Genomic DNA, 26,573 nt, shown 5'->3' on the forward strand with positions numbered 1-26,573 from the left:
CTTTATTCTCAATATCTGACAGTGAGTCTAAATTCACATTATATCTGTGTAAAATTCTTCACATTTGTTTGTAAGATAATCTCTCTTCCTCTGTTTGTGTCTCTCTAGTCTATATGACTGTGGCATTACAGATGTTTCTTCTTTAACTCAGTCTTTGACGAACTCAAAAGCTCTGCAGTTTTTAAAAGAGCTTGATCTGAGAGAGAATGAGATCGGAGACTCAAAGCAGCGGCTCAGAGACGAGCTACGAGACTCAAACTGTGTCCTGAGGTGAGGAAACATCACTGAGATATTAAAGACATCTTCATTTATCTCTGATATGTGAACAAACCTTTCAAACATTCGTGAAAGGAAATTATCATTAAGATTTGTTGCAACAAAGGGTTTGTGTGAGAACAAAATGTGAAGTTATTGAAATGTTGAACACAAAGGAGGAAAGAGAAGAAAAGCTCACTGTCACAGCTTTATACATCAACACCTGCTTTATGAACTGTGTCAGTAGAAGTGAATCATTTGAGTGTGAAACAGACTTGGTCAGATTGTAGGAAACGCTGCACTCCTGCTAAAATCAGTGCAGTTCCAGCTTCAGCTCACAGCGTCCAGCTCACATGAGCAATGTCTCTGTCTCTAGTGTGTTTTTACTGTGACAAGCAACACGTCACACTACTCTACACTTACTTTACTCTCAGTTATTTACTAAGAGCCTACAAACATGTTTAAACTAGAGGACAAACGGCTTTAACTAAAGGTTTGTGTTTAACTCAAAATAACATTAGTATTTGCTCGCTGTGGTTTATTCCATACGCCGTACACTCATTAGTTTCTCCTTTACAGAGACTCAATAGGAGTCGCACCGACACACACAGGCACACACATGAACATGATTCAGGCTTTACATCTATTATATTTAAATACACAAATATCTCTATCCAAGATCATGTAAAGTCAGTCATTAATCTGATTACAGGAATTCAATTTAACTTACTTTTACTAAAGAAAAACAGCACTTTGTTCCACTGAACACTGATTGTTTTCTCTTCTGTTCCACTTTACAGTATATGATTATAGATAAAGATCGATCATAAAACGTCAGTGGATTTCCATCAAGGTTTAAATCTGTGATACGGAGATGAGAGGAGCAGAAACCATCAGGTGATCCACAGAAGAGTCTCACTGCTGTCTAAGAGGAGAAATACATGTGTAAATGTGTTTCATACAGGTGGAAGAGACTCAGACTTCACTATTAAATAAAGCAGCGTGTGTGTTAGCATGCGTATTAGAATCATGTGATATTGAATGATTAATGTTGGTTTATTATTCAGCCAAATGATGGTTTAGTTGTAATTAAAGGTGGAACAGAGGAAGAAGCTCAGATGAGTGTCAGCAGAAATCTTCACTATCAGGCCTGCAAATATAATAATGTTTAGACTAAACTCATCCAGAATTATTCAAATATTTCTAATCATGAACGTGACTGATATAAAGATTACTTGAAACTTTTAAACATTTACATTATCTCTCTAACATTTTATACACAGAATAAATGTATTGTTATTGTTTTATTGTATATGAAGTTAGTTGTGTGTCATGGTTATGAGGGTGTAGACTTGAGTCTACACCCGTATGACTCTCTGACAGCAACACCCGTTGTAACTGCCAACGTTAATGCAGGGAAGTGTATTTTTGACAAATGGCTGACTTTTGGCTACTACTTCTGACCATGTGTCTTATAACAACAATAAAGGGAGCGTTCAAAGACGCGCTCCAGACCGGCAGGATTTACAAACAAAGCTGGACTACCCGCGACTCTGTGCTTAATCAACCAGCGGGTGGAAATTACATAGACTTATCAATGATTGCAAGACCACTAAGCCAGGATGAGTGGATACTATTCCAAAATCGGGAAAGTGCATTTAGAAAGACCTTGGATACGAAACACCTCGAGGATAAACATAACTTCCTCTTTTCCGGAGAAACGCCGACTAAATGGATCAGACTCGTCCGCATTTTAAATGGAGTTTACTTTAAGAATGGAACTTTTACAACCACCTGGCAAAATGAAAGACAGTTTGGACTACCTTTCCTGAAGTTCACAGTCCGTGTATTAAAGAGAATGCCGCGAGTCAGCGGAGGTCTCCCTGAGATGCAAACCGCGGACTCCCTTGCCGGCTGGATCGAGGCGGAGCTGTGTTTTTTGCAAACATCGAATGGCTTTACACCGCTTCTAGAACAGGACATCTTCTAAATATGCTCAATAATGACGATACAACTGTTAGAGAATTAGCACGTGAATCGCTGTTTTTACATCTACAGCGTCGCAAAATACCTGCCGCTTCCAGCAACGAGCCTCAGTTTCTTGGATTTAAACTAAAGCAGAACAGAAAGTTAGACATCAGAGCAGCCGGATTTGGAGTGCACTCTGATTGGCTGGACTTAAACGAGCTCTGTGGCCGTATAGGAATACAGCTGTCCTGGCTTGGACCCGACGGAGAAGTAGTTGCACTTGACGATAACAATCACCAATCCGCTGGTTTCCACCTTGGCGATCCTCAATAACGACGGTACACTTCACCAACTACAGATTAAAGGCCTGTTCACACCGGGACGAATTTCGCGCGCGTTATTCGTCGACGCTTAACGCCTCGTGACTAAACAATGGGCGCCAATGTGAGTGTTCACACCGACGCGAAAAACGCAACGCGTAAAAGCGTCATTTTTAAAAAAACGCCTCTGGTTCGTTTTTTTGGTTTGACGCGCCACGTCAAAACCTATCCAACCAACGAGATTGGCGGGTTTGCTCACGTGTCTGGTACTTCTGAAGTTACAGTAAAACACAACTTGGGGGCGCTCAAACACAAAACGGTCTTGAGCACACATACGGCGAAGAAGAGATAAGATACCTATGGGCAAGATGAATGTTGAGCTGCTGGTCTCGGAGCATAAAGAGCTATAAGATAATATTTATATTAGTATTTCTGTAATAGTATAGTATAGGGGTGGCACGGTTCACGAAACCGACGGTTCGGTTTGTATCACGGTTTTAGTGTCACGGTTTTCGGTTCTGTACGGTTCTTGTTATTTTTTTTCTTTTAATCTTTAACACTCCAGAAATGTACTTCAGCATGTGATATATAGCTTAATTATCCACACTTTAGGATACAGTATAAAAAAAATTATATTCATGCAATCATGCACAAACTGAATTTGACTCTTTGACTTTAAGCACATTTTAGGGACTATCTCAGAGGAAAGCTAGGTGAGATTTAGATACAGCAAGAGAGAAGACATTGACATGCTTTTCATTTATTTTGAAAAAAAAGGAGAATGTGTATCACTATCTCTACAAGAACTTGAGCATTTTTATCACACAAATCGTATTTACACAAAGAAATTAACTTGCATTTATCAACTGACAACTTTTGTAGCTCTTACAAAAATTCTATCTTTTAAAAGAAAAAAAGAGGAACTACACTGTCTTTTATGAATAAGTTAATATACATGAATACCTCATTGCCTATAATTAGGCTATAGAAATAGCAAAGGCCATAAACATAAAGTGAAACATAAGTTCAACCTCAACACAAAAAACAGTATAAACAATGCTTCTATTCCCAAAAAGTGAGGGTACCTTTTTTCACTTGAAATTAAAGTGCAGGATTTCGAAACATATGACTGGAGCTCTTATCTAAACATAAAGTGCCACTGTAACGTTATATTAAAATATCATAACATGAAATCCAAAATGTTCCCACACACCAGACTTATACCATAGACTTATAGGACGCTCGCGCTTCCTCCAACTGCCTCATCTCTCCCACTTGCCATTTCTCCGCGTGCCGTGACCTGCAGCGCTCCATACTCCACTTTTACTGGATTTTTTACTAACTTGAACCGGCATACAGAGCGATCGGTAATGACATCAAATACCGCGAAAGGGAGCCGTCGTTCCCGCTCTAGTTTGATGTTATTCACCGGTCGCTCTGTGCAGCGCCGGTCCAAGTTGAACAAGCTTATGTCGTGCGAAAAGAAAACAAACATGCGGGCACGAGGCTACATTGCGCATGCGGCGAACCGTGAGACGCACACGCTCCGAACCGAGACGAGCGAACCGAACGGTTCGGGTGTTTTTTCATGTACCGTGCCACCCCTAGTATAGTATAGGGTGACCAACAGTCCTGTTTTCTCGGGACATGTGTAAAACGGTCACTTTGTGCTTTATAGAAATCTGAGTGGAGATGAGAACTGCACATATAGTGTGCGTAATGTCAGTTAGATTTTGACAAGTGAGGAGAGGAGAACCGCTCTGCCGACTCTTTGTATTCTTTCTTTTATTTTATTTTTCTATTGTGACCAGATGTTTGTTTGTGTTTTTTTTTCTCGCTCGATCCCCATGTATGAGGAGGACGAGTGTGACGTTTGAGTGGTTTTATTAAACGCGGGGAAATACGACAACTCTCGTCTCTCGTGCACCTGTTCATCCGACAACTGCTATGTTTTTATCTCTGGGCAACATCTCAACTTTGCGTTACACATGTCCTGTTTCCACATCCTGTCCTGACTGTTTTTAAGTGATGAAAATGTCCTGGTTTTCAAACAAAAACTGCTGGGAAAGATCAGTTCTACAGCAAAATATAGATGGGCAAACAAGGTGGACGAGGAAGAAAAACAAGATAAAGAGAATGAAAACTAAAGATATAAATAGATTTTGTTAGTTCGTTTTTGTAAGTTTGTGAGAGCTATTTTTTGTTACATTTGGATGCATTTCTTTTAGTTATTTATTATTTATATATTTATTTTTCTAATACAGAAGACATTATTTCTATCATTATTTCATTCGTTTTTTCTATCTGTCATAATAAAACATTGAGACATGGATATGATCACCCTAGTATAGTATATTATTATTTCTGTTTTTACATTAAGCGCCATCTAATGTCAAGGAATGAATTTGCATATTCACTCGGCTCATCGTCAGCGAAAAACGCTTGGGTGTGAACACAAAAAACGTGTTGAAAAACGCTGACGAATAACGCGCGCTGATATTCGTCCCGGTGTGTACGGGCCTTAAGCATGCGAGAGCTTCAATTCTTCATCTCAGACAAAACCAGAACGGACAGCGCTGGACGGGCCTCAGACTACAAGGAAAACTTGCACTACTTCAATTCGCTGACCATTCAGTGTCTCATTCTGTACTGAAAAACTCTTCAATCTCAGATGATATCAAAGTATTCATGATTAAAGCAAGATTACAGTGTCTCCCAACAAAGTACAATCTGGCAACATGGTACCCATCAAAGCATGAACCCTACTGCATATTACATCCAACTCAGCAGGAGAATGAAACGGTTGCTCACATATTGGATGCTACAATTATAAAGGACTGTGTGTGGCCAGACACCACCGTTTAGTTGGTCTGGTTGCAGTGGCGCAAAAAGTGGGTATGCGCTATATGCGGCGCATAGGGGCGCAGCACAATGGGGGGCGCCAAAGCGATGGTAAAAAAAAAAAAACAATTATATATAGGCTATATTGTATTTCTATATGTAGCTGCCGTCGTGCGTTTCTAAATCATTTTTGCATTCCTTCAATGTTATATAAAATTTTAGAGGACTAACAGCCAGGCTAGAGTATAGACGCTTTCATCAGACGCGTTGCCATGGTGATGAGCTGGCCCAAAGTTAACTTCCGTTCTGTTCGTTTATTGGTGTTTACTGGATAATATGGCATTGACTACAAATGCAGTGAAAGTTAAGGTGATGAGCAGGTTGTTGAGCTGTGGGGTGCAACCTGACCTAGGGAGCAAACGCAATTTTTAAAAATAAAAATGTCAAGGTTTCCTATGAGGGAGACGGCGGTATTAAAATAGCCTAGCTATTTTTATCTGAGTGATAACCGGTACAGTGTTTCCCATACATTTATTAGTGGCAGTCCACCACATAATCAGCGCTGACCGCCACATATTGATTTCCGTGTTTTTAACAATTTAAGATGGGAAAAGTTGTAATTGACTGCAGAGTTGCGTGCAGCGCATATTCGCACGCTCTCTCTCTCTCTTGCAAACACATTGACAGCGGACCAGTCTGTGTATTGAATGGTTAGTATCATAAACAGCGCTGCACAGATCCATCCAACATGCTGTCAATGTGGAGACCCACCTTAAAAAAAGGTTAGCAAGGATGTAAGAAGCCTATAGCTAATAAGGAGAGCTATGTTAACCTTATCAAACCCCGCCGTCGCGCTCGCCACAGTTTTTTTAACACTGCGGTAAATCAGACCTGTCTATGAATCAGACACGTCGGTAGACAAACATCTTGTCTCCAATTTTTGTTCAACGGGTCTGGCAGTGTCACATTTCAGTTTGGCCAGGTAACATTTTTTTTTCTTTGACTGGCAAGAAATACCAGCTACTAGGATATTTACTTGTTATGGATTGTCTCCGCAAGTCTGCCGGAAGTTAAGTTTGGGCCAGATTAATGCACATGCGCAGTACCGTTTGTTTATGTTGTCACTGCTGAAAGCGTCTATAGGCGCCCTCATGGAGAAGGGGGGCGGGTAATATCGCGAGCGGGCGGGGGCGCCGTGGGCGCTGAGCGAGCAGGTACGAGTAGTGAGTTGTCGTCGAAAAAGATGGATAAAACAAAATGTTGTGGGGCTAAAAATAGATAAAGAAAGAGAGAAAAGGAGATGGCATGTCAATTGATGCGACAGCAGCTAAATAACTGCATGCATTGCTGAAAGCCAACAGGTAGGATTTAAAATGTGACATCCAGGCAAGGCTATCTATATCTCGGTGGCCATCGGGACTACCGGGAGATTCCCGCTGGGCCGACGTGCTTTTCAGCCAATACATTTCATCCTTTTTTAATTTATTTGTCTTAACAGCCCACAAAACTCATACATCGGCGGCCCATTTGTTTGTTGTTTGTTTTTGTTTTGTTTTTTGCTTAATTGGCGGCGCTGTGCTGGTGTAATGCATTGGTCAAAAAAAGTCAGCTTTAGTTTTTTTTTTCTGACACATGAAATATGTCATTATGCGCTTATATCTTTCAAGTATAGAAATTAGTGCAAAACTATTTATGAAAGTTTCCTTTATTTTTCTGTGCATTTGTTTTACAATAGCCTTTATGGCTATTACTATCATGGGATTAATATTATAACTATTATTATGTAGTAGTGTAATGTAGACAGACACTTACTAAAAGAGGTTCAAATTTTTCTTTGTTTAATTTGCACCCTGAATATGGGTTGGAGCTTTTAATTTTGAACTCTCAAAGTGCACCAGACTGCTGAATTTAACATTACAGAACACACAATTTTCTTACGGGGGAGCATGCCCTCGAACCCCCCTAGAGAAACAGAGGTCCACCTACCACAGTTTTACCTAAAATCCTGTGAGAAACACTGGTATTGCTGTTCCAATGGAGCTTATAATTTTCTGCAGGGGGGGTTCATCAAGGTGGAGTAGCTATAGTTTAATTGTGTTAATAAGCGACAATTTCGCACTTATTTTTTTATGTTAGCTCTCACTTTTTTTATGTTAGCACACTTACATTACATTTATTTTTCCTTTTTTGTGTGTGTGTGTGTGTGGGGGGGGGGGGGGGGCTAAAATTGTTGCTGCATACCCCTCTGAAACTGGGTAGTTGCACCCCTGTCTGGTTGCAAAGGACTTGAACAAGGTAATCTGTGGACATGATATTAAGATTCATAAGCATATAGTACTGTACAAGTTAACTGGTTTCATCAAAATACATCTGACAGTGAGTATTTTAAAAACATTCCAAATACTCCTGATATTGTGATTGTAAATGAGGTTATGAAATCTGTGTGTATGTTTGAGGTGGCCTGCTGTTTTGACCTGTATATGGATACGTGTTACTACTCCAAACTATTGAAATATCAACCACTTGTAGATCTCATTTATCAACTTGGTTACAATTGTAAATTAATAATTCTGGTGTTTGGAAGTTTAGGCCACGTCCATAAGAGTGTGGTCCGGGGGATGCAGTTAGGACGGCTGCAAAAAAAGGAGGCAAAAAAGCTTGCAAAATTTTGCTCTGTTTCAGCCACCATAGGGAGCTTGCAAATCTGGAGACGGAGATGCTTTGTTTATCCTTAATGTGTTGAGTATTAAATGGATGGACTCGTATAAGTTTGTGAGCAATGAATTGTAGATCTGTCACCTTGTCAAAGACCCTTCCCAGAGTATTTGGATCTTGTATTCTTTGTAATGTCTTTTAGATCCAAATAAAAGTATTAAATGTGTGTGTGTTGCTGATGCACAGATGTACAGTATATTGTCTTTGTTCTGTGGATGAAGTCTCTTCTCCTCTACAGACCGACTAAACATTTTCCCCAGTTAACAGCATTTGTGTGTGTTTCACTCGCTCCTCAGATAGCAGACGGATGTGGGCCACTTCAGGCGATGATGCGGCACTGCAGGCCTTCTTATGGGCCGACAAAATGTGTGTGAGCCTGAAGTGGCCCACTAGCCTAGAAATCTAGACGCATCCTAGCGGCAGCAAAAATTATTTTGCAGCAAAGTGTGGTCTAGCAACTCTCCATAGACGTTTGAGCTGGAAAAACTCAACTCTGGTAGGGCCAATCACATCGTGTATAGAGTCGGCAGTTTTAAGTCGTTCATCCTCGGATGCGGCCGGCGCCGCGCACGCCGTTACAAAAAAGCTGTGGCGAAACGATCAACTTGTCATATTTGCCGCCCGCGCTCGTGCTGTCACGTCGAGTATAAAGGCTTTACTCCGTGTCAGCGCGCGCTCTGATCGGTATAGGTGCACGGACCTCTCCCGAATCATCTCCAGCACTCCGAAGCACCACTACTCCGCCTCCGCTTCCCTCGTAAGCTGATATTAATATTTAAACAATCTCTATGATATTATTTTTTTAATGACACACTGTCTCTTTCTCTCTCATACACACACAAACACACACACATACTGTCTCTTTCTCTCTCACACATATGTAGGCTAGTTATAAACTCTTTAGAATTTTAATGATTAGTGTTTTATTTTTAAAGTTTGTGGGTCGTGCAAAAAACAAAAAAATACCCCAAAAATAATATTTTGGGGATGGATTCTGGGAAATCTCCCTTATTTTCAATGTTGACAGCTGGACTGGATGCGGTAAAAGTTTAATATATCAACTTGCTCCGCTGAGTACGTCGCCTTCTTCGTTGCTCTGATTGGCTTTAGCGCTATCCAATTGCGTGCAGAGAGAATTTGAAAGACAACCGTTTATCCCGCCCCTCGGATTGAGCCCTGTCAATGATGAGTTTCCAGACCTAACATCTTGATATAGGTCTGGCATGCCAGGCTAGTGGCCCACATGTAAAATGGCAAATATGCCCAAATATTTTAAATCACATGTGGGCCTTTTTAGGCAAAGATGCGGCACTCATGGCAATGTGTAATCTGAATGTGGGCCTAAAGTGGCCCATATGATAAATAATGAATATGGCCCAAATATCACAAACCAAATGTGGGCCACCTATGGCAAAAATGTGGCACAATCGACAATGACTAATCTGGGTGTAAACCAAACATGACCCACATATGTTGCAGCAAATATGACCCAGTTATCTTAAAACAAATCAGGGCCAGTTTTGGCAAAGATGAGGGTCAGTAATCACTGTGAATCTGAATGTGAACCCATGGGCGTCAGTGTGGTCTGAAATGTGCTGGGGACAGAGACACATTCATTTATTTTTGTCTCTTTCGTGCAGGTCATGTTTTGAAAGACAATGTCATGTAGCTTACTAATGAAAATAAATAAAAATGTATACAAAAATGTGATGATGTCCGACTCGTTTTATGAAGAAGAAAGCCTTTAAGCATTAGACATATATGGCCCACTATTCTGCTTCAAGTAGCCGGCCATGTTGACAATATGACAACAGTCAAAAAAATAAGTACAATTATTATGGACGTTATCTGATATTAAGCGTTTCTGCTTCACATTTTCAGCAGGGCAGCTCGCTGTTCATTGACAATCAGCGACCCATTACATTGCTAAATAATGACTCTGAGATTTTAGCATCTATCTTAGCAAAACGTCTCAAATCTAAATTACACACTTTAATTGATGAATGCCGATCTGGTTTCATGAAAGATCGTCACATAGCCAATAACATTCGCTTCTGGATCTGATTGAAGACAAGGACTTTATAGATGATGAACAACACCTTATTTTATTCTTAGACTTTCAAAAAGCCTTTGACACTGTAAGCCACAAGTTTATTATTGACACTTTAAACTGTTTTAGTTTTGGTAAGAATTGTATTAATGCTGTATAAACTCTGTACATGAGGAAACAGTTGTGTTAGATTGGCTAATGGAAGCTCATCTAGATTTCACACACACAAAGGTCTCCGCCAAGACTGCCCCACCTCGCCTCTTCTATCGGGGATTGAAGCTCAAACTCTGTCATTTAATTCACAAGAGTTCATTCAAAGGAATTACATTAAATGAAAGAGAAATACAAATCTGACCGCTAGAAAAGTGCTTCAAACATGATATTCTACTGGTATCCCAATTATTAAATAACTCAAATCAAATTTTAACTTATGATGAAGTTAATTTCCATCCTGCAAGAAAAGAGTTTGATATTGTATCCAGAGCTAAACCCCGTGGGATCATCACCCTACTTAGAGATGGACAGATTTGATCAAATTAATGTATTTTTCTCCAGCAGTGTTTCAATAAATAGTCTATCTTTTCTAGACAGAAAAATCAACAAAGTAATAAAAAGCTTTTATGTGTGAAATCTCTCCCTGCCTCCAGGTACAAATGGTCCATTGTATGGAAATATTAATGGGAATAGAGCATGAAGTAACCCACATACATTTATAATTACAAACAAAGTAAAATAAATATCATTTAAAGTTCTTCAGCACTATTACCCCTGTAACAAGATTATTTGGAAATGTATCCCGACTGTAGACGAGAAATGCAGCTTTTATTCTACATCTGTTCACATGCTCTTCTCTGGGGAATGATATACAATGTTTTATCAATGGACACTGCCTCAAACTGACATTTATATAGTTTTGACATCTTTCAATTTTCTGACTCAAACTCCGCTGTACAATTATATAGTCAACTTATTACTTTTGCTTGGAATATTCTTTATTCATTAATCGAAATTTATGAAGAACAAATCTCTTTTCAATGTTTTTAAAATTCACTTAAATTATATAGACTTCTGGATTAGATGGTAAATCAGCATCAGATTGTATGTAATATTTACCTAATTTAACTTTATAATTAATTTAACTGATATTTACTGTCTGATATTATGTTGTTTATAATTTTTATACAGATTATTAGTTTTTCATATGATATTTGTTTCAAATGTACAGTATATATATATATATATATATATATATATGTGTGTGTGTGTGTGTTTATTCTTTATGAAATTGTGAACTGTAACTAAATGATTTATGTATTACAAGGTCAATCTCTTTCTCTTTTTTTCGGCAAATTGTAACGAATGTGATCTGAAAAAAAATAAATAAATAAAACATCAAGAGTGTCGAAAAGTCCGGAATGGAGCAAAAATAATAAAAATCATTCTTTCTCTTTCCTTTAATCTGTCTTCTGCTACTCTGAGCAATGCCTGAACTTTGTATTTTAGCACTTCTGCCGTTGTTTTTGCCTCTTCACAATGACTCGCTTGCTTTATACCATAAATAAAAGGGGTCATATGTTTCATGTGGAAACGAACGATTTATTTAACACGAAATCAATGTAAAATAATGTAATGCAAAGTTTTCCTTTGACTTGAATTAACTAGAAGTAGGTAGACATTTTTAGGTAGAAATAATTAACAGTGTTGTATAAAGTAGAAGTAGAAGTAGAAAAAAAGTAGAAGTCCTGCCATGTGTTTATTCCAGCCATGAACTGATTGACAGTTGATTAGGGCTGATTTCTGTCTCCTGGCTGAAAAACTGCTAATAAGCAAATCCAGGTGATTGGAACAAAATACTGAGGCGGACTTTTACTTTCTGAACCTGGACTTTACTCTTCTGAAGAGAATAGAAAAGGAGATGACACAGTCTTAAATGAAATCACCTGAAGATCTCAGCAGAGGAGGATTAAACAACTCCACAAACAGCATTACCAGCTTCACTTATTACTAACCAGACTGACTTTATTTCTGTCAGACTTCTACAGAAGATTTCATTGAGAATTAACAGAGGTTTACTCTGTGTTTCATTTAAAGTCACCATACCATCAGAATCTCTGAAGGAGAAAATCGTAATTGGTTACCATTATAGAGATCAGTGTGTAGAGATCAGAGATCAGTCTTTAGTTGGGCTCTTGAGCCTTACATTAACTGTAGGTTTTGTTTGACTGTTGTATCTGAGTTAAAACAGTCAGATGAACAAAGAAAAAAAACATACAAACTAATAGTTTTGGTTATATTGTGACAATCGTCATTTGAATTTATTATTTGTGATTTATTTTGTTGGTTACAGCATAACTGAGATTCTGCATGAATATCCAGAATTTATTAATGTAAAGGATTTCTTAAAAGTTGTAAAAGAAAAAAAAAATATTTAGTAAAGGCACGCACAGACCTCAAGATTCAGTCAATGCTTCTCAACAACGGTGACGAGCAGAATATTCAAGTAGGAAAAGTAATTTACATAGACAATTCAGATAATAATTTATTCATACCGCAATGCATGATGGGAGCCATTAATGAGTTGTGATTGGTGGCAGCAAGGATTATGTGGTCACCACGGTTGAGATTCACAGGCTGGTTATTGATGTCTGTGTTTCTAAATAATTGCATTTGAAAGTAATTTGATCAGAATAACTTATATTACATATTTTGGAATATTAGAAAAATATTGACAATCATATGCTTTATAACCACTAAAATGTTGCTATCAAGTTAAACCAAATTATATGAAAAGTTTCATTTTACAGATCACAGCATGATAATGCCAAAACAACCTACACTATCATATCACAGCTGTCTTTGTTCATTTGACTGTTATAAAAAAAAGTTTAAAGTGAAAGCAAAAGTGTCAAGAGCCCAACTAAAGCAAACACTGATCTCCATAACGGTGGCTTACAATTTGTGATTTTCTCCTTCAGTGATTCTGCTTGTGATCATCAGGTGTTCTTCAATAATGCTCAATCATCACTAAATTAATCACTTACCTATCTCATTAACTTTAATACGTTTTAGTGTTAATTAACACGCGTATCGTCCATTTGAAAGCAGGTGAAGGTGATTTACTACTAATCAAGGAACCGGCTTCACTGATTAGACGCGCATAACAATATTGTGCTATACATCGCCCAGCCCTAGTCACAGGTTTTGTTTTTTGAAAATAATTTGTCAAAATAATTATTATATTCAAATACCAGAGTGAATCAGGCTTTTCCATGATGATTATAAAACCATCACCAGGTAATCTTCGTCACCTGATTTCGTTGAACTTTTGTTACTGTAAATGTGTTTGACAAACACACTGTCACAGCAGACAGAAGAGATTAAATATATTATAAGAGTAAAGAGCCTGGCTAATGGAAACACTAATCACTGTTATGGTGACTTCAAATGAAACTGCGTTAAACCTCAGTTAATTCTCAATAAGAACTTCTGTAGACGTCTGACAGAAATAAAGTCAGTCTGGTTAGTAATAAGTGAAGCTGGTAATGCTGTTTGTGGAGTTGTTTAATCCTCCTCTGCTGAGATCTTCAGATTTAATGTCTTCTCTTCAGGTGATTTCATCTGTGTCGTCTCTTTTTTTATTCTCTTCAGAAGAGTAAAGTCCAGGTTCAGAAAGTAAAAGTCCGCCTCAGTATTTTGTTCCAATCACCTGGATTTGCTTATTAGCAGTTTTTCAGTCAGGAGACAGAAATCAGCCCTAATCAACTGTCAATCCGTTCATGGCTGAAAGTAAGACATGGCAGAATTTCTACTTTCTACTTCTAGTTTATACAACACTGCTGAGGTGCCTGTTGAATCATTTACATTGCTTTTGTTTCAGTTTCTCCCCCCTCAATGTAAACTCCTCCCCTCTAAATGTATAAATTGTAAGGAAATGTTTTCCCTTAGTTAGACTATCCTTGAGATGACTACAGCTACGCAATAAAGAACGTCTGCGTGAAAGATACCTCAAGAGTCTCCTGGTCTGTTGCGTGGAAGAAGAAAAACTTCACTACAGATGGTGACCCGGATAGAGAAATCTTACCTGAATCCAGAAACTTAAACTTCAAGCAACAAAAGATTTCAACAGAGAATCTTAACTGAATCTTGAAAACTTCAAGCAGAACAAGATCTCAAAGCGGACTGAGTTCCAGAACAAGAACAAAAAGAACTTTTCTGACTGAGGTCCAGACTGAATCTTTTCATACAAGCAACGATTCGGTGAGTTTTCACTCTATTCAAAGAACCAGACCAGTACCAAAGTTGTGCCTCTGTGCCGTCAGAGAAAGAGTTATCAGGCAGCTGTAGTGTTTGATTAACTAAAGTTATCCTTTAAAACAGTGGTGTAGTCTAGTTTTTTGTAGTGAGTATACTGTGATTTACCAGCAGCCCCCCCCGCCCGCCCGCCGCCGCCGCCGCCACCACCACCACCCATTTGCGAAAAATTTTCCAAACTTGTGTGATATTCCTTTAAAGTTCTGTCTTAATAGATTTGATTATTATTATTTTATAAATTACATTTTACTATGCAATTTCTTTCATAATTCCATTGAGTTACTTTATTTATCACTATAAACTGTTTTAAATTAAAGACATTTGAGCTTCTGTGTGTTTTAATAAACTATTATCGATATCATTAGGCCTACTTGAAGTAGGCCTATACTCTACTGTGCAATAGTAATATATTTCTTTTAAACTTTGATTTTGACAGGTTGCATGAAGCAGGGGCGTCACTAGGATTTTGATCATCACTTAGGATTTTTTCTAAAAAAATAAAAATAAAAAAAAAAGTGACACTTTAGTTTAGGATCTAATGCTCACTATTAACCAGTTTCATTACATGCAAAGGCAGGATTTTATAATCACTGTTGTCCCAAATGTGAGGTAGGTTAGTTAGGGGAGTTCAGGGTTTCCCGGAGAAACATTTTATTTCTCTGATCTACATATGTGCATTTTAGAATGTTTTGAAGGCCAAAAAAAATTAGCTTTAAAACCATGTCAGTGGGCAGCTGAGCAGCTGATTATTTTTCTCTCCTCATCAGCATCACCCTCTTTTTCTCTTTGTTTTTCTCTTGCCCTGTCTCTTCCCCTCCTAAAGATTATTGATTTCTCTGATGTGCATTTCAAGACGTTTGAAGACCAAAAAAAGAATAAGAAATAGCTTTAAAACCATGTCAGTGGGCAGTAAATTCTCTTCCCCTTCGAAGGCTGAGCTTTTTTTAATGTAATAGCCTAAAGGCTACAATTTGTATTATATTCTCAATATGTACACATTCGTTGTTACTCTTGTGGCTAAAATGATGAAAAGGTCTTTGTTAATGTTTCTTGTCCCATCGCAATGACAGTAAACTATTAAATTTCATGAGTCACGTTACAGGCCTATTTATTTCACTTCAAAATGGCGAAATTAGACAAAACGATAGCCTATTAGTTTGCCTGATTATTTTTTGTCATTCGTTTAACGTTTATGACCTAAAAAATGTAAATATGAAATGTTAAGTTTAGCCACTTACATCTTTTCTCGCACTTGCCAGTAAACTGAAGCGTCGAGTCGCTCTGCTGAAATTCGCGCTCAGCAGCGTCTTTGAAATAAAGCCCGCCTACTTTGATTTGATTTGTCATCTCAAATATTCTGACATTGACGAGCAGTGACAGACCAATGAGGCTCAGATCAACACGAACACGCACATACTACACACACCCTGTCCTCTGTTTTTGACGTGCTCTGCTCGCGGCTCGCGAGCTGAATCTGATTATAACAGAACTTAAGGGAACACGAAATTCTGTCGCCTTACGTTTAGGGGGGCTGATGTTGTAGGAAATTTATTTCACAAAACGATGTTGTTACGAATCCTCACGCTTTTTAAAGTGGGCATACGGAGATCTTTGACATTTCCTAGTGGGTATACGCAAATCCTTGACATTTTCTAGTGGGTATACGGCGTATACCTGCGTATCACGTAGACTACACTACTGCTTTAAAAGTTGTCTTTTAAAGATGATAGATATCCTCTGTTGTCAGGCAGGGAAGATTGACATTAAATGTTAATATTTTGGGATCCTCTGAATAAGTCAGGGAAGTTGTAAGATATCCTCTGAATGAGTCAGGGAAGTTTTGTCGAACGGAATAGTGCCTCTACGTTGCTAGAGAAGGTATCCTCTAAACTTAGGGAAGATTAACATTACGTGTTAATATTGCTGATAACCTCTGTTCGCAGAGAAGGATTAGCATTTTTTTTTTTGCTAGTTATTGTGGTCTTATCCTCTAAAAGTTAGGAAGGTGAAAGACCCTTTCCATTTTCTTTCAGGGAAGATTAGCGTAACATGCTAATATTTGTGTTGTTTGTTTGTTGTTGTTTTGTGGTGTTACCCTCTAAAAATGTATTTTAGAGATGAAAGTTTGATCCTCTGTACAAGCAGGGAAGGTTAGCATAAAGTGCTAGTAATATTGTGGATTTTCCTTTGCTTTGTCAAAGAAGGTTTACAACAGTCGATCTGTGTAAACAAGTGTAGCCTCTGTTGATCAGAGAAAGTTAGTAGTTGTTTTGTGTGATAACAAAGAAACTCACAAAATGGTTGTGACGAATACTAGGTTGGTTCCTACAACTGAGAAAAGTGGCCTTGCCGCTCCATTGTGGTCAGATAGTGAATTTAAGTCATTGATAGGAGAGCACATGGACTCCATAGTGACTCAGTCAGTCAGAGTGAATTTGACAAAGAAATTTGGCATTCACCCAGAAAAAGTATGGTCGATGGAAGATTGTAAAAAAGTGCTTGGAGCAAGTATTCGCAAGAACAATATGAAAGCTATTATCTGTTGTTACAAAGAATACAGTTTATCCATTGCACAAGAGCAAGCTAGGTGTATTGCTAAGTTAAATGAACAGAACAAACAATTGCAGACTCAATTGTCCTGTTTCAAGACAAAGGTGGGCCATAACCAGGCCTCAGCCAAATGTAACACTGAAGACCAACAGTCAGATGAAACTTTTCCTGACTTACAAGCATTGTTTGAAAGAGATGTAGACATCCCATCAGTAACTGATAAGCATGTAAATTCAGTGAAGGTGTGTGCTGCTAGAAAAAGACAGCAGGGAATTGAACAGTCAGAAAGTGTTCCTTCCAGTGCTTCTGTTGTTCAAATCCAAACTGTTGCTACAACGCTCGGACCTAGAGACATAGAGAGATTGTCCCAGAGTTTACCGCCAGCACGCACACAGTTCACTGAATTTAGAAGAGCATTGGTCAGCAAAATGCGTCTCTACGACATGTCGTTAACAGAAGTCACACAGTTAATGTCTCAAATTCTAACTGAATCTGAATTCAACAGTTTTGAGTCTGCTGCTACTTCTGAACTGCAACATGCCAGAAAAGATGAATCGAGAGAAGGTGTTCTGAAAATCCTAAAGAATATCCTAGGACCCAAGATAGATTGGTCTAGAATTACTAACTGTGTACAAAAGAAAGAAGAAACTGTAAATGAATATACTGAGAGGTTTTGTCAGTCAGCTGTAACGTACAGTGGAATAGTGGATGATTCTGAAAGTGTACTCAATGACAAAGGACCACTGGTCCGCATCTGGTCAGATGGCCTTATGGCTGACTACAGAAGTGCTTTGCCATTTTTGGATCTGACTTGGTCTCACAGAACTCTTAGAAGTAACCTGGACAGGTTAACTGCTTGGGAAAGAGATTTTGATGTTAAGGCAAGAGTACAAATTGCAGCAGCCTCTTTTAAGGTCAGCACAGAAAACCCACAGAAACGTAAATATCCTAAGAGAGAGGGCAGGTGTTATTACTGTGGTCAGCCGGGACATTTGAGCAGAGAGTGTAGAAAAAGCAGAAAGAACGTTAACGAAGTCAACCTTTTTGCCCAACTTCTCAGTTTGCTTGCTATTCTGAAGCCGCCATTCCCCACGTCTTTAAACGGGTGGGGCAGCTTGTTGACGTGTTAACCATTTGGACTGTGAGTGCTTAATTTCCCCAGTAACTTACAACAGAGATAAAAAACTTATGTTTGTTTAACGGAACAAAAAGAAAGTGACTGTCTCAGCTTTTCCTTTGGGGGACTGCTTTAAGTAAACTCACAGCCTTAAATGTTATTCTACAGCACAGGCCTTTCATCAATAATAGTGTTAGGTCAGACTGTAAATGCCCACATGCAGTGTCTGCAATAATGAATGAATGAAAGTAAAATTTCGTCACCTTTTCCCTTTGGGGAAATTGGTTTAACTACCCTCACCCATTCTCACGTATGATGTCTACAACGACTGAGGTTTTGTTAGAGGATGAAGGAAAAATAACTCATAATTGGGTTACGCAGATCAAAGTACACATGTCCCAGGACAGGTCAAGCCATTAGAGCCTAAGTGGCATGTGCCCCATCAAGTAATGTTGATCGGCAGTATTGGGTCAAGGAAGAAAAAGCTTGGTATTATGTGTCACATTGAAAAGGGTTCTGTCACATTGCAAAGTATTCTGCAAAATTCTGCCCACTGACAGGGACATAAAAAGGACATGAACCAGTGAGGAACCCAAGGGAAGAACCGAAATGCCATATGCGTCGGGGGTCACCCCTTGGGCGAAGATTCCCTCATAGGCCTTCCCCATCCATTTAGTCTCATCCTCACCTCACTGTTTTCTTTAGGTGTCAAGAATTAAGAAATAGGGAAAGAGGGAACAATAGCAGACTCAGTGTTTACTCAGCAGGATACAACCCTTGTCTTTGAAGAAATACTGCTCTCCTGTCTTTTGTCTTCCTGTATGCAGATACCACTTGATGGCTGTCCCGAGACCCATACGCACAGACGTCTTCACCTGCGTATGAAGACACCACTTCCAGAAAACAACGAGACCCACTGCCGAGCCAACTCTCACCAAAGTAAAGAAAGAAAAAAAAATACACAACACAGAGAAAAGACTTACGGAACCTTCAGTCATCCATCAACATTATCAAGATGTAGTAACCATCAGGACATCGCACAATGTGAAGACTCCAGAATCCTTGTTTTGCTGGAAACGTTGCAGGCCACAGCCGAAGATGGCTGCATTGACTCACTTGTGCACAAAACATGATGGTTAAACAGTCTTGATCTTTCAGCAAAAATTACACCAGATGTAACTGAAGTTTAATTTTTCCATAAGAGCTTCACGGACTCTAATTGCATGTTTGTTTTCTGTGTCAGCATGCAATTACAGAAAAAGCAAACACAGAACATGAGTATGTGCCTGTAACTAGCAAAAGTTACTAGAGTGAACTTTTAATTGTTTAAATTTGTACTTAATGTGAGAGTTATTAGTACTCTCAAGAGGGGGAAATATGAGATTACAAATTTTATTAACATGTTTAATTTAATGTTTTAAATGGAGAAAGTCTGAAAACAGTAGGAATTCCCAGTGTGACCCTCCTGATTGTCCTGTGACCACACGGGAAAGCTAGGCCTTTCCTGTTTCTCGTCTCACCGTGTGAAAATGCCTGTTTGATGTTAGAACAGCTGCTACTGTATGTTAATGTCTGACACCATTTGCCTTGGAAGTTGGAGTTCAAGGGTCACATGCATTTCCATTTGCTTTGTCTCTTCATGTAATCCCACCCTCTTTGAAATGTATAAATTAGAATGTAAGGTTCTTTTAAATCAGACTATCCTTGAGATGACTACAGCGACGTAATAAAGAACTTCTGCATGAAAGATACCTCAAGAGTCTCCTGGTCTGTTGCGTGGAAGAATAAAAACTTCACTACAGCGTACATAAACCATCAAGATGGTCTACGCTCCTGCCGTATGTTGCAACTTGCACGCCACCTCCTCTTATGTAGTCAGAAGCACCTGAGGTCCCTTCGTGCTATTTATATTCCAGAAGATCAGAACTTTACAGCTGATGAGCTGTAATGGTTTCGGCCCATCTCCGGCGAATGGCGACTCCATCCCCAGTCGGTCCAGCTGATTTGGGACCAGTTCGGGGACGCACAGGTAGACCTGTTTGCCTCCCACGACTCATCCCACTGGGCCCTGTATTACTCCCTGACCGAAGGCACGCTCAGCATTGACGCACTGGTGCACAGCTGGCCGCGGGGCCTCCGCTTATATGCGTTTCCCCCAGTGAGCCTTCTTGTATGGACCCTGTGCAAGATCAAGGAGGACGAGGAGCAGGTCATTCTGTTTGCACCACACTGGCCCGCCCGGACCTGGTACTCCGAACTGATACTCCTCACGACAGCACCTCCTCCCAATTCCTCTGAGGAAGGACCTCCTTTCTCAGAGACAGGGGACCCTATGGCATCTTGGAACCTCCACCTGTGGCTCCTGGACGGGACGAGGCAGGTTTGAGTACCCTGCCACCTGTGGTGGCGGCTACCATCACTTCCGCTAGAGCATTGTTCACGAGACATGCCTATGCGTTGAAGTGGAACCTCTTGGTCAACTGGTGCTCTTCTCACCGAGAAGACCCCAGGAGATGCCTGATCAGTGTCGTGCTTTCCTTCCTGCAAGACGGGTTGGAGCGAAGGCTGTCTCCCTCCACCCTGAAGGTGTATGTGGCCGCTATCGCCGCATATCACGAAGCAGTGGAAGGTAAATCTCTCGGAAAGCACGACCTGATCATCAGGTTCCTGAGAGGAGCGAGGAGACTGAATCCTCCTCTCCCTACTCTCATTCCCTCTTGGGACCTCTCAGTGGTCTTAAATGCCCTGCAGAGGGCTCCCTTTGAGCCTCTGCAATCAGTTGAGCTTAAGTATCTGTCTCTTAAGATGGCGCTCCTGGTTGCACTGGCCTCCATAAAAAGGGTAGGGGACCTGCACGCATTCTCCGTTGACGAAGCGTGCCTGGAATTTGGGCCGGGTTACTCTCACGTGTTCCTGAGACCACGGCCTGGATATGTGCCCAATGTTCCTACCACTCCCTTCCGGGACCAGGTGGTGAACCTGCAAGCGCTGCCCCTGGAGGAGGCAGACCCAGCCTTGGCACTGCTCTGTCCAGTACGCGCACTTCGTGCTTACGTAGACAGAACGCAGTGTTTCAGGACCTCAGACCAGCTCTTTGTCTGTAATGGTGGGAGCCAGAAGGGAAAGGCTCTCTCAAAGCAGAGGTTGTCCCACTGGATAGTGGACGCCATTGCTTTGGCTTACCAGCAGCATACATCTGTAACCGAGACGTTTCTACTGCTGAAGCAAATTAATGTCTTTCCAATGATAAAGCTGCTTATACAAATACAATGCTAAATATGAACATATTGCCAAACAGAGTACATGTCATGGATATCAAATGAATATTAAAGAGTGGGATAAGTTACATTATCAGAGTGGAATACTGTCTTAAAACATTCTGCACACTTAATATACAACAGTACATGGTCTTACAAGTACAAGTATATAAAAAACTCAGGACGCAAGTATATAAAAGCCTATAAAAATTTGTTGCTGCTTGTCACTTTATGAGAATAAATATGTATAGTGGGATTAAAATGTAGTTAGATCTAGCTACAAAGTCACAAAATAAGCAACATACTAAAGCACACATAAATTGGAGTTTTGTAAACGCCTACTCCTGTTTTAGTGGGAATTAATAAGGGAGCTTTTTCCTGTAATTTTGTTGAAATTTGTATGTTTTTGTATTAAAATTAAAGAATAGAACAGCAAGCCTGAGTATTTTCTGTTAGTCTGTTTTATATCAAACTTGTTTTATTATTAAGATTGTTATTAAAAGATTGGATCATGCAAATAGAAAAATACAAGTACCAGTTCAGTCTAGGCCTGCTGTTTTATTTCGTGCCACCATTGCCTAAATACCTGTGAAGGCCTGCTTTTAGATCCTAGCCTTCATTTTTACTGAACATTTATGGAAGACATGGCAACCCTTTAGTCAACTGGAATTGTTACATTCTTTGCTGAACTGTAGGTATAAATACTTTCGGTTCACTTTGACCTTCAACTTTAATTTTCTCTAGACAGTGGGAAGATTGAGCAGAGCACTTTATAAAGTCTTGGTTATTGTGTCTGCTGTGAGTTTTTTATATACTCGGACTCTGCGTTTTCTTAGTAGTAACCTGAGTTTGCAATAATTCAGTAGACTATACTTGACATGGAGTCAGACGATGAGTGCGAGTTTGACTCCACATGGGAGGAAGAATATGAAAGTAAAACACCCAGAAAGAAGGTATGTTTGGACATCAGTGCTGTATTGTTTTGTTTTTAGGTAGGCTACATGTTGTTTTGAATAAAGTTAGTCCCTGAACCAGAATCGACCTTCTTTTTTATTCATTCCCTAGATGTCTAGGGATGCATTGCTGTTTTTATTAATCCTAAAATAATGCATAACCAAGTGCACATAACAACAACTTTCCATTTGGTGATAAGATTGTTTGTTACTAAGTCGTTGTTTATCTATGATTTACTACAGGCCTACTGGCCTATTATAACGCACCTGACTGGATTATTTAATGTTATTCGTGCAGGTACTTTTCTTTTGTCTTTCTGTCAGGACCACTATCGTCAAATACGATTGACTATTAGTATACAGTTTGGATTGGCGGTATGGTTCTGTTCTGGGCGAGAAGCTGCTGGGGATGTAGGATTGCATTTAGCCCCTGAGAAACGCGAAAGCTGCTGATAATACTGAAGGAGCTTATATATGTATACAGTGATAGGCATGGTAGACGTGGATCAGCTGATGCGGGCTTGATTAACGTGACCTGCCAGAACTGACTACGCTTGATTTATGATACTCAGGCTAAATTTTCACCTTAAAATCTGCGAACTAGGTCTATTAGACATTGAATTTAAAATGCACAATTAATAGCTCAAAAAGAAATATTTTTATTACTTTTATTTAATTTTATTTGTTTATTATTGTTATTAATATTATTGAATCAACCCCACCTAAAACATTGTAATATGCTAATTAGCCTCCCATTCCTCCTACTTTCTATTTCTGTGAATATTATATATATAAAGTAAATAGAAAGTAGGAGGAATGGGAGGCTAATTAGCATAATACAATGTTTTAGGTGGGGTTGATTTGTAATTTTTTTACAATCTGCTGTCTCATATGGGATTTGTTTTGTCAAGGTCTGCAGAAGGAGTCGCAGGAACATGTGTGCTGCAAAGGACATGCAAGACTTTCGGCATAGTGTCCGGGTACGTTTAACTCTTTTCAAACAAGGAAGAGTGGCATAAGTTGTCTCACTTTTTTATGAAGATATCATCTAATCAAGGGACAAAGGAAAGATATTTCAGAAATATTTATACTAAACTAGAAACCTCCTAAATTAGAACAAAAAATAAAAATAAAGCATGCCGTCATAGAAATGTGATTTTCAAAAAGGAAAGCTCCTTGACATATGGTGTCATGACAGCTTTTCATAAGTCAAATTAACATGCCAACTCACATTCCTCCTTTGATACACATTATATGACGTAAAACAGGTGAGAATCTAAATCATACAAATATGTCTAAATATTGTCAGAGCTGAGTCTTACATGATAACTTTGTATTTGTTTTTAACTCTAGAACCTTGATAATGATGATGATGATGATGAACCAGGTCACGTAAGTAATCCATCACAGTGTTTATACTATTCAGTATACACTCAGTAGCCATGTCTGATCAAAACTGGTTTGATTTGGAGCAGATGCTTAAGTATAGGGTTTTTTTTTTTTTTTTTTTTTGATGTCAAGGGCCGCTTCTATAACCTGGAGTTTTTCCATGGTCGAATAAAATCTTCACCTGATGGTATGGCATTTTGCTCGTTCTATATTTAAATTACACAATGTATTGTTATTTGTCTAATACAAGTGTCATTCAATAAAGGCAAATGCTGTAACATATTAGCTTTATTTGCGCAGATGTTTACATTGATGAATTTCACCAAAAGTGGAAGGGTCAATATCACTTGCTGGAAGACTGTCACTCCTACATTCAATGGTTAGATACTGTAACACTTCATTATTGCACTCTTAAATGTTTTAACTATTACATTTACTGAAAGTGTTTTAACACATTTGAATGGCCATCATTCAGCTAACCATTTCACAACTTTTTAGGTTGTTTCCAATACAAGAGCGAGGGGTTAATTCATATGCCCATGTGCTCACAAAAACGGAAATAAAGGTCAGTTTAAAACACGCAATTAGATGTTCTTCAACTCTATTTACCACCCAGCTTAAAAAATAAGTATTTGGCTGACAGGATTATAATATTTTGGAGTGCACATCAGTCTCGGTTCAGAAGCTGGTTAAGGCATTTTAAAAAAAAACATATATTGATATAATATATTTTATTTTAATTAATCTGATGAATTGATTTCTAGCTTTTTCGAAAAGATGAAGAAGCAAAGAGGAAATTGGTGAAATCATATAGGCTCATGTTGGATTTCTATGGTATACGCTTGGTCAACGAAACAACAGGAGAGGTGGACCGTGCTCCTAACTGGAAGGATCGCTTTTGGAACCTGAACAGGTTTTTACTGTCATGTTTATGCTTTGTAAACTTCTAGGCATTTCCAGTGGTCAGAGATTTTATTTGATTTTGCAGATATTCACACAATAACCTGCGCATCACACGCATATTGAAGTGTTTGGGGACTCTAGGATTGCAGCACTACCAGGCCCCACTTTGTAAGTTCTTCCTTCGTGAAACCCTTGAGAAGAAACAACTTCAGTCTGTGAAACAAAGTGTTCTTGATTATTTTATTTTTGCTGTATTGGACAAATCAGAGAGACGAGAGCTGGTTAGATTTGCCTTTATTCATTTTAAGCCACGAGAACAGTTTGTCTGGGGCCCAAAAAGTTTCTGTCTGGTGAAGTAGATAGCAAAAATGAAGAAAATAAAGACAATAACACGGCAGAACATGAGGAGCAAAGGGAAACAGATAAGATAACAAATGAGATAAACTAAATGGATGACAATAATCATGTCAGAAGTATTGAGAATTAAATAAACAGGGAAAAATATCAGCATCCGGTACATGTGCAGCCAGACGAAACAGGTAGAAAATAATACAGATGAACATGATTCAGATGATAACAGTCAATGCAACTCCGAAAACAACGATGTAAAGAAAAATCAAGAGTTGAGTGTTAGTGATGCCGAGAAGTCAGAAGAGGTACATAGTGAAAATGAAACATTTTGACAAAAAGTTAGCAAGCCCTTTATGTTAGTGTCATGAGTTTCCATGTTTGTTCCCCAAAACTGCAATACACAAAATATATTGGAACTCCCTTTATGATTCAAGTTAAAGACTTCTTAAAAAAGAATATTTTGATTTAGCAGATTGTTAAAAGGAAATGGTAAATGGTAAATGGACTGCATTTATATAGCGCCTTCATAGACCTAATGGCCACCAAAGCGCTTTACATTTTGCCTCACATTCACCCATTCATACACTCATTCACACACCGACGGCGGTGTCAGCCATGCAAGGCGCCAGCCAGCTCGTCGGGAGCAGCTGGGGTTAGGTGTCTTGCTCATGGACACCTCGACACTTGGTCAGGTGGAACCGAGGATTGAACCACCAACCTTTCGATATGTGGACAACCCACATGAACCACTGAGCCACTGCCGCCCCAAATAATAGCATCATAAAAGTACATTTGCCTGTCTTGTAAATGGAATTGTATGTTGTTTTTGTTGCTATATTTGTTTTTTCTATTGTTTATTATGGATTGAACTGCTAAATTTAGACAATTCTCTTCACAGACGAACTGACAATTTTGACTCTAGAGCCTGACTTCTTCCCAAGTAATTAATTAAAGAAAATTGTGATGATGAAGCAAAGGTTGCACTATAACAGTTATCACCAGTAAATGTTAGATATGTGCGTTCTCTGATATGATCTACTCTGATTAATTGTTTTATTGAAATTACTGGAAATATTGGATTTGTTTTGCCTTACGGTGAAGTGTGGAGCTTTTGAAAGTCGAATTACATGATTTAGCTGATTAATTATGTGATTAAAAAAATATACTATAAATTGTAATTTGTATGCTGTGTATAAATGCAATACTAAAATATCTTATTCTGTTGAAGAATGTAAAAACTATTCTGTTTTGATTTGTTATTAGGGTTTCTACTGCTGAAACAAATGAAAGTCTTCCCAATGATAAAGCTGCTTAAAGGGTTAGTTCACCCAAAAATGAAAATTCTGTCAGTATTTACTCACCCTCATGTTGTTCAACCCCGTAAGACCTTCGTTCATCTTCGCAACACAAATTAAGATATTTAAGATATTAAGATCGCTCCTGCATACAGTCCATAGGCTTCTTGAGGGACTGGCTCTTGCTGTCCCCGAAAAGTCATTAAAGACATCGTTAAAATAGTCCAAGTGACTACAGGGGCTCAATCTTAAGTTTATCAAACGACGAGAACACTTTTGTGCGCAAAAAAACAACAAA

General features: G+C 38.9%; 2 protein-coding genes and 1 pseudogene across 4 annotated transcripts in view; 2 read left to right on the forward strand and 1 right to left on the reverse strand.

Annotated features, from left to right (window-relative positions):
* Window positions 1-1,473, forward strand: part of LOC120488949 (NACHT, LRR and PYD domains-containing protein 3) — a 75,870-nt gene extending 74,397 nt beyond the window's left edge. For 2 of the 3 annotated variants that reach the window (XM_089121956.1, XM_089121963.1), the window contains 2 exons: window positions 109-270; window positions 1,056-1,473. In XM_089121956.1, coding sequence (XP_088978082.1) covers window positions 109-270; window positions 1,056-1,062 — 169 coding nt within the window. In that variant the 3' untranslated portion in view covers window positions 1,063-1,473. The remainder of the gene's footprint in view (window positions 1-108; window positions 271-1,055) is intronic. The other variant, XM_089121959.1, reaches the window with a different exon arrangement.
* The window catches only part of LOC148997204 (ribonuclease inhibitor-like), a 361,305-nt gene that overhangs the window by 290,768 nt on the left and 43,964 nt on the right, over window positions 1-26,573 (reverse strand). The gene's annotated exons all lie outside the window — the stretch shown is intronic.
* LOC148997207 (opioid growth factor receptor-like) lies at window positions 22,251-25,453 on the forward strand (annotated as a pseudogene).

This window comes from Pimephales promelas, chromosome 2 (assembly GCF_988280905.1).
Source record: "Pimephales promelas chromosome 2, fPimPro1.hap1.1, whole genome shotgun sequence".
Classification (NCBI taxonomy): domain Eukaryota; kingdom Metazoa; phylum Chordata; class Actinopteri; order Cypriniformes; family Leuciscidae; genus Pimephales; species Pimephales promelas.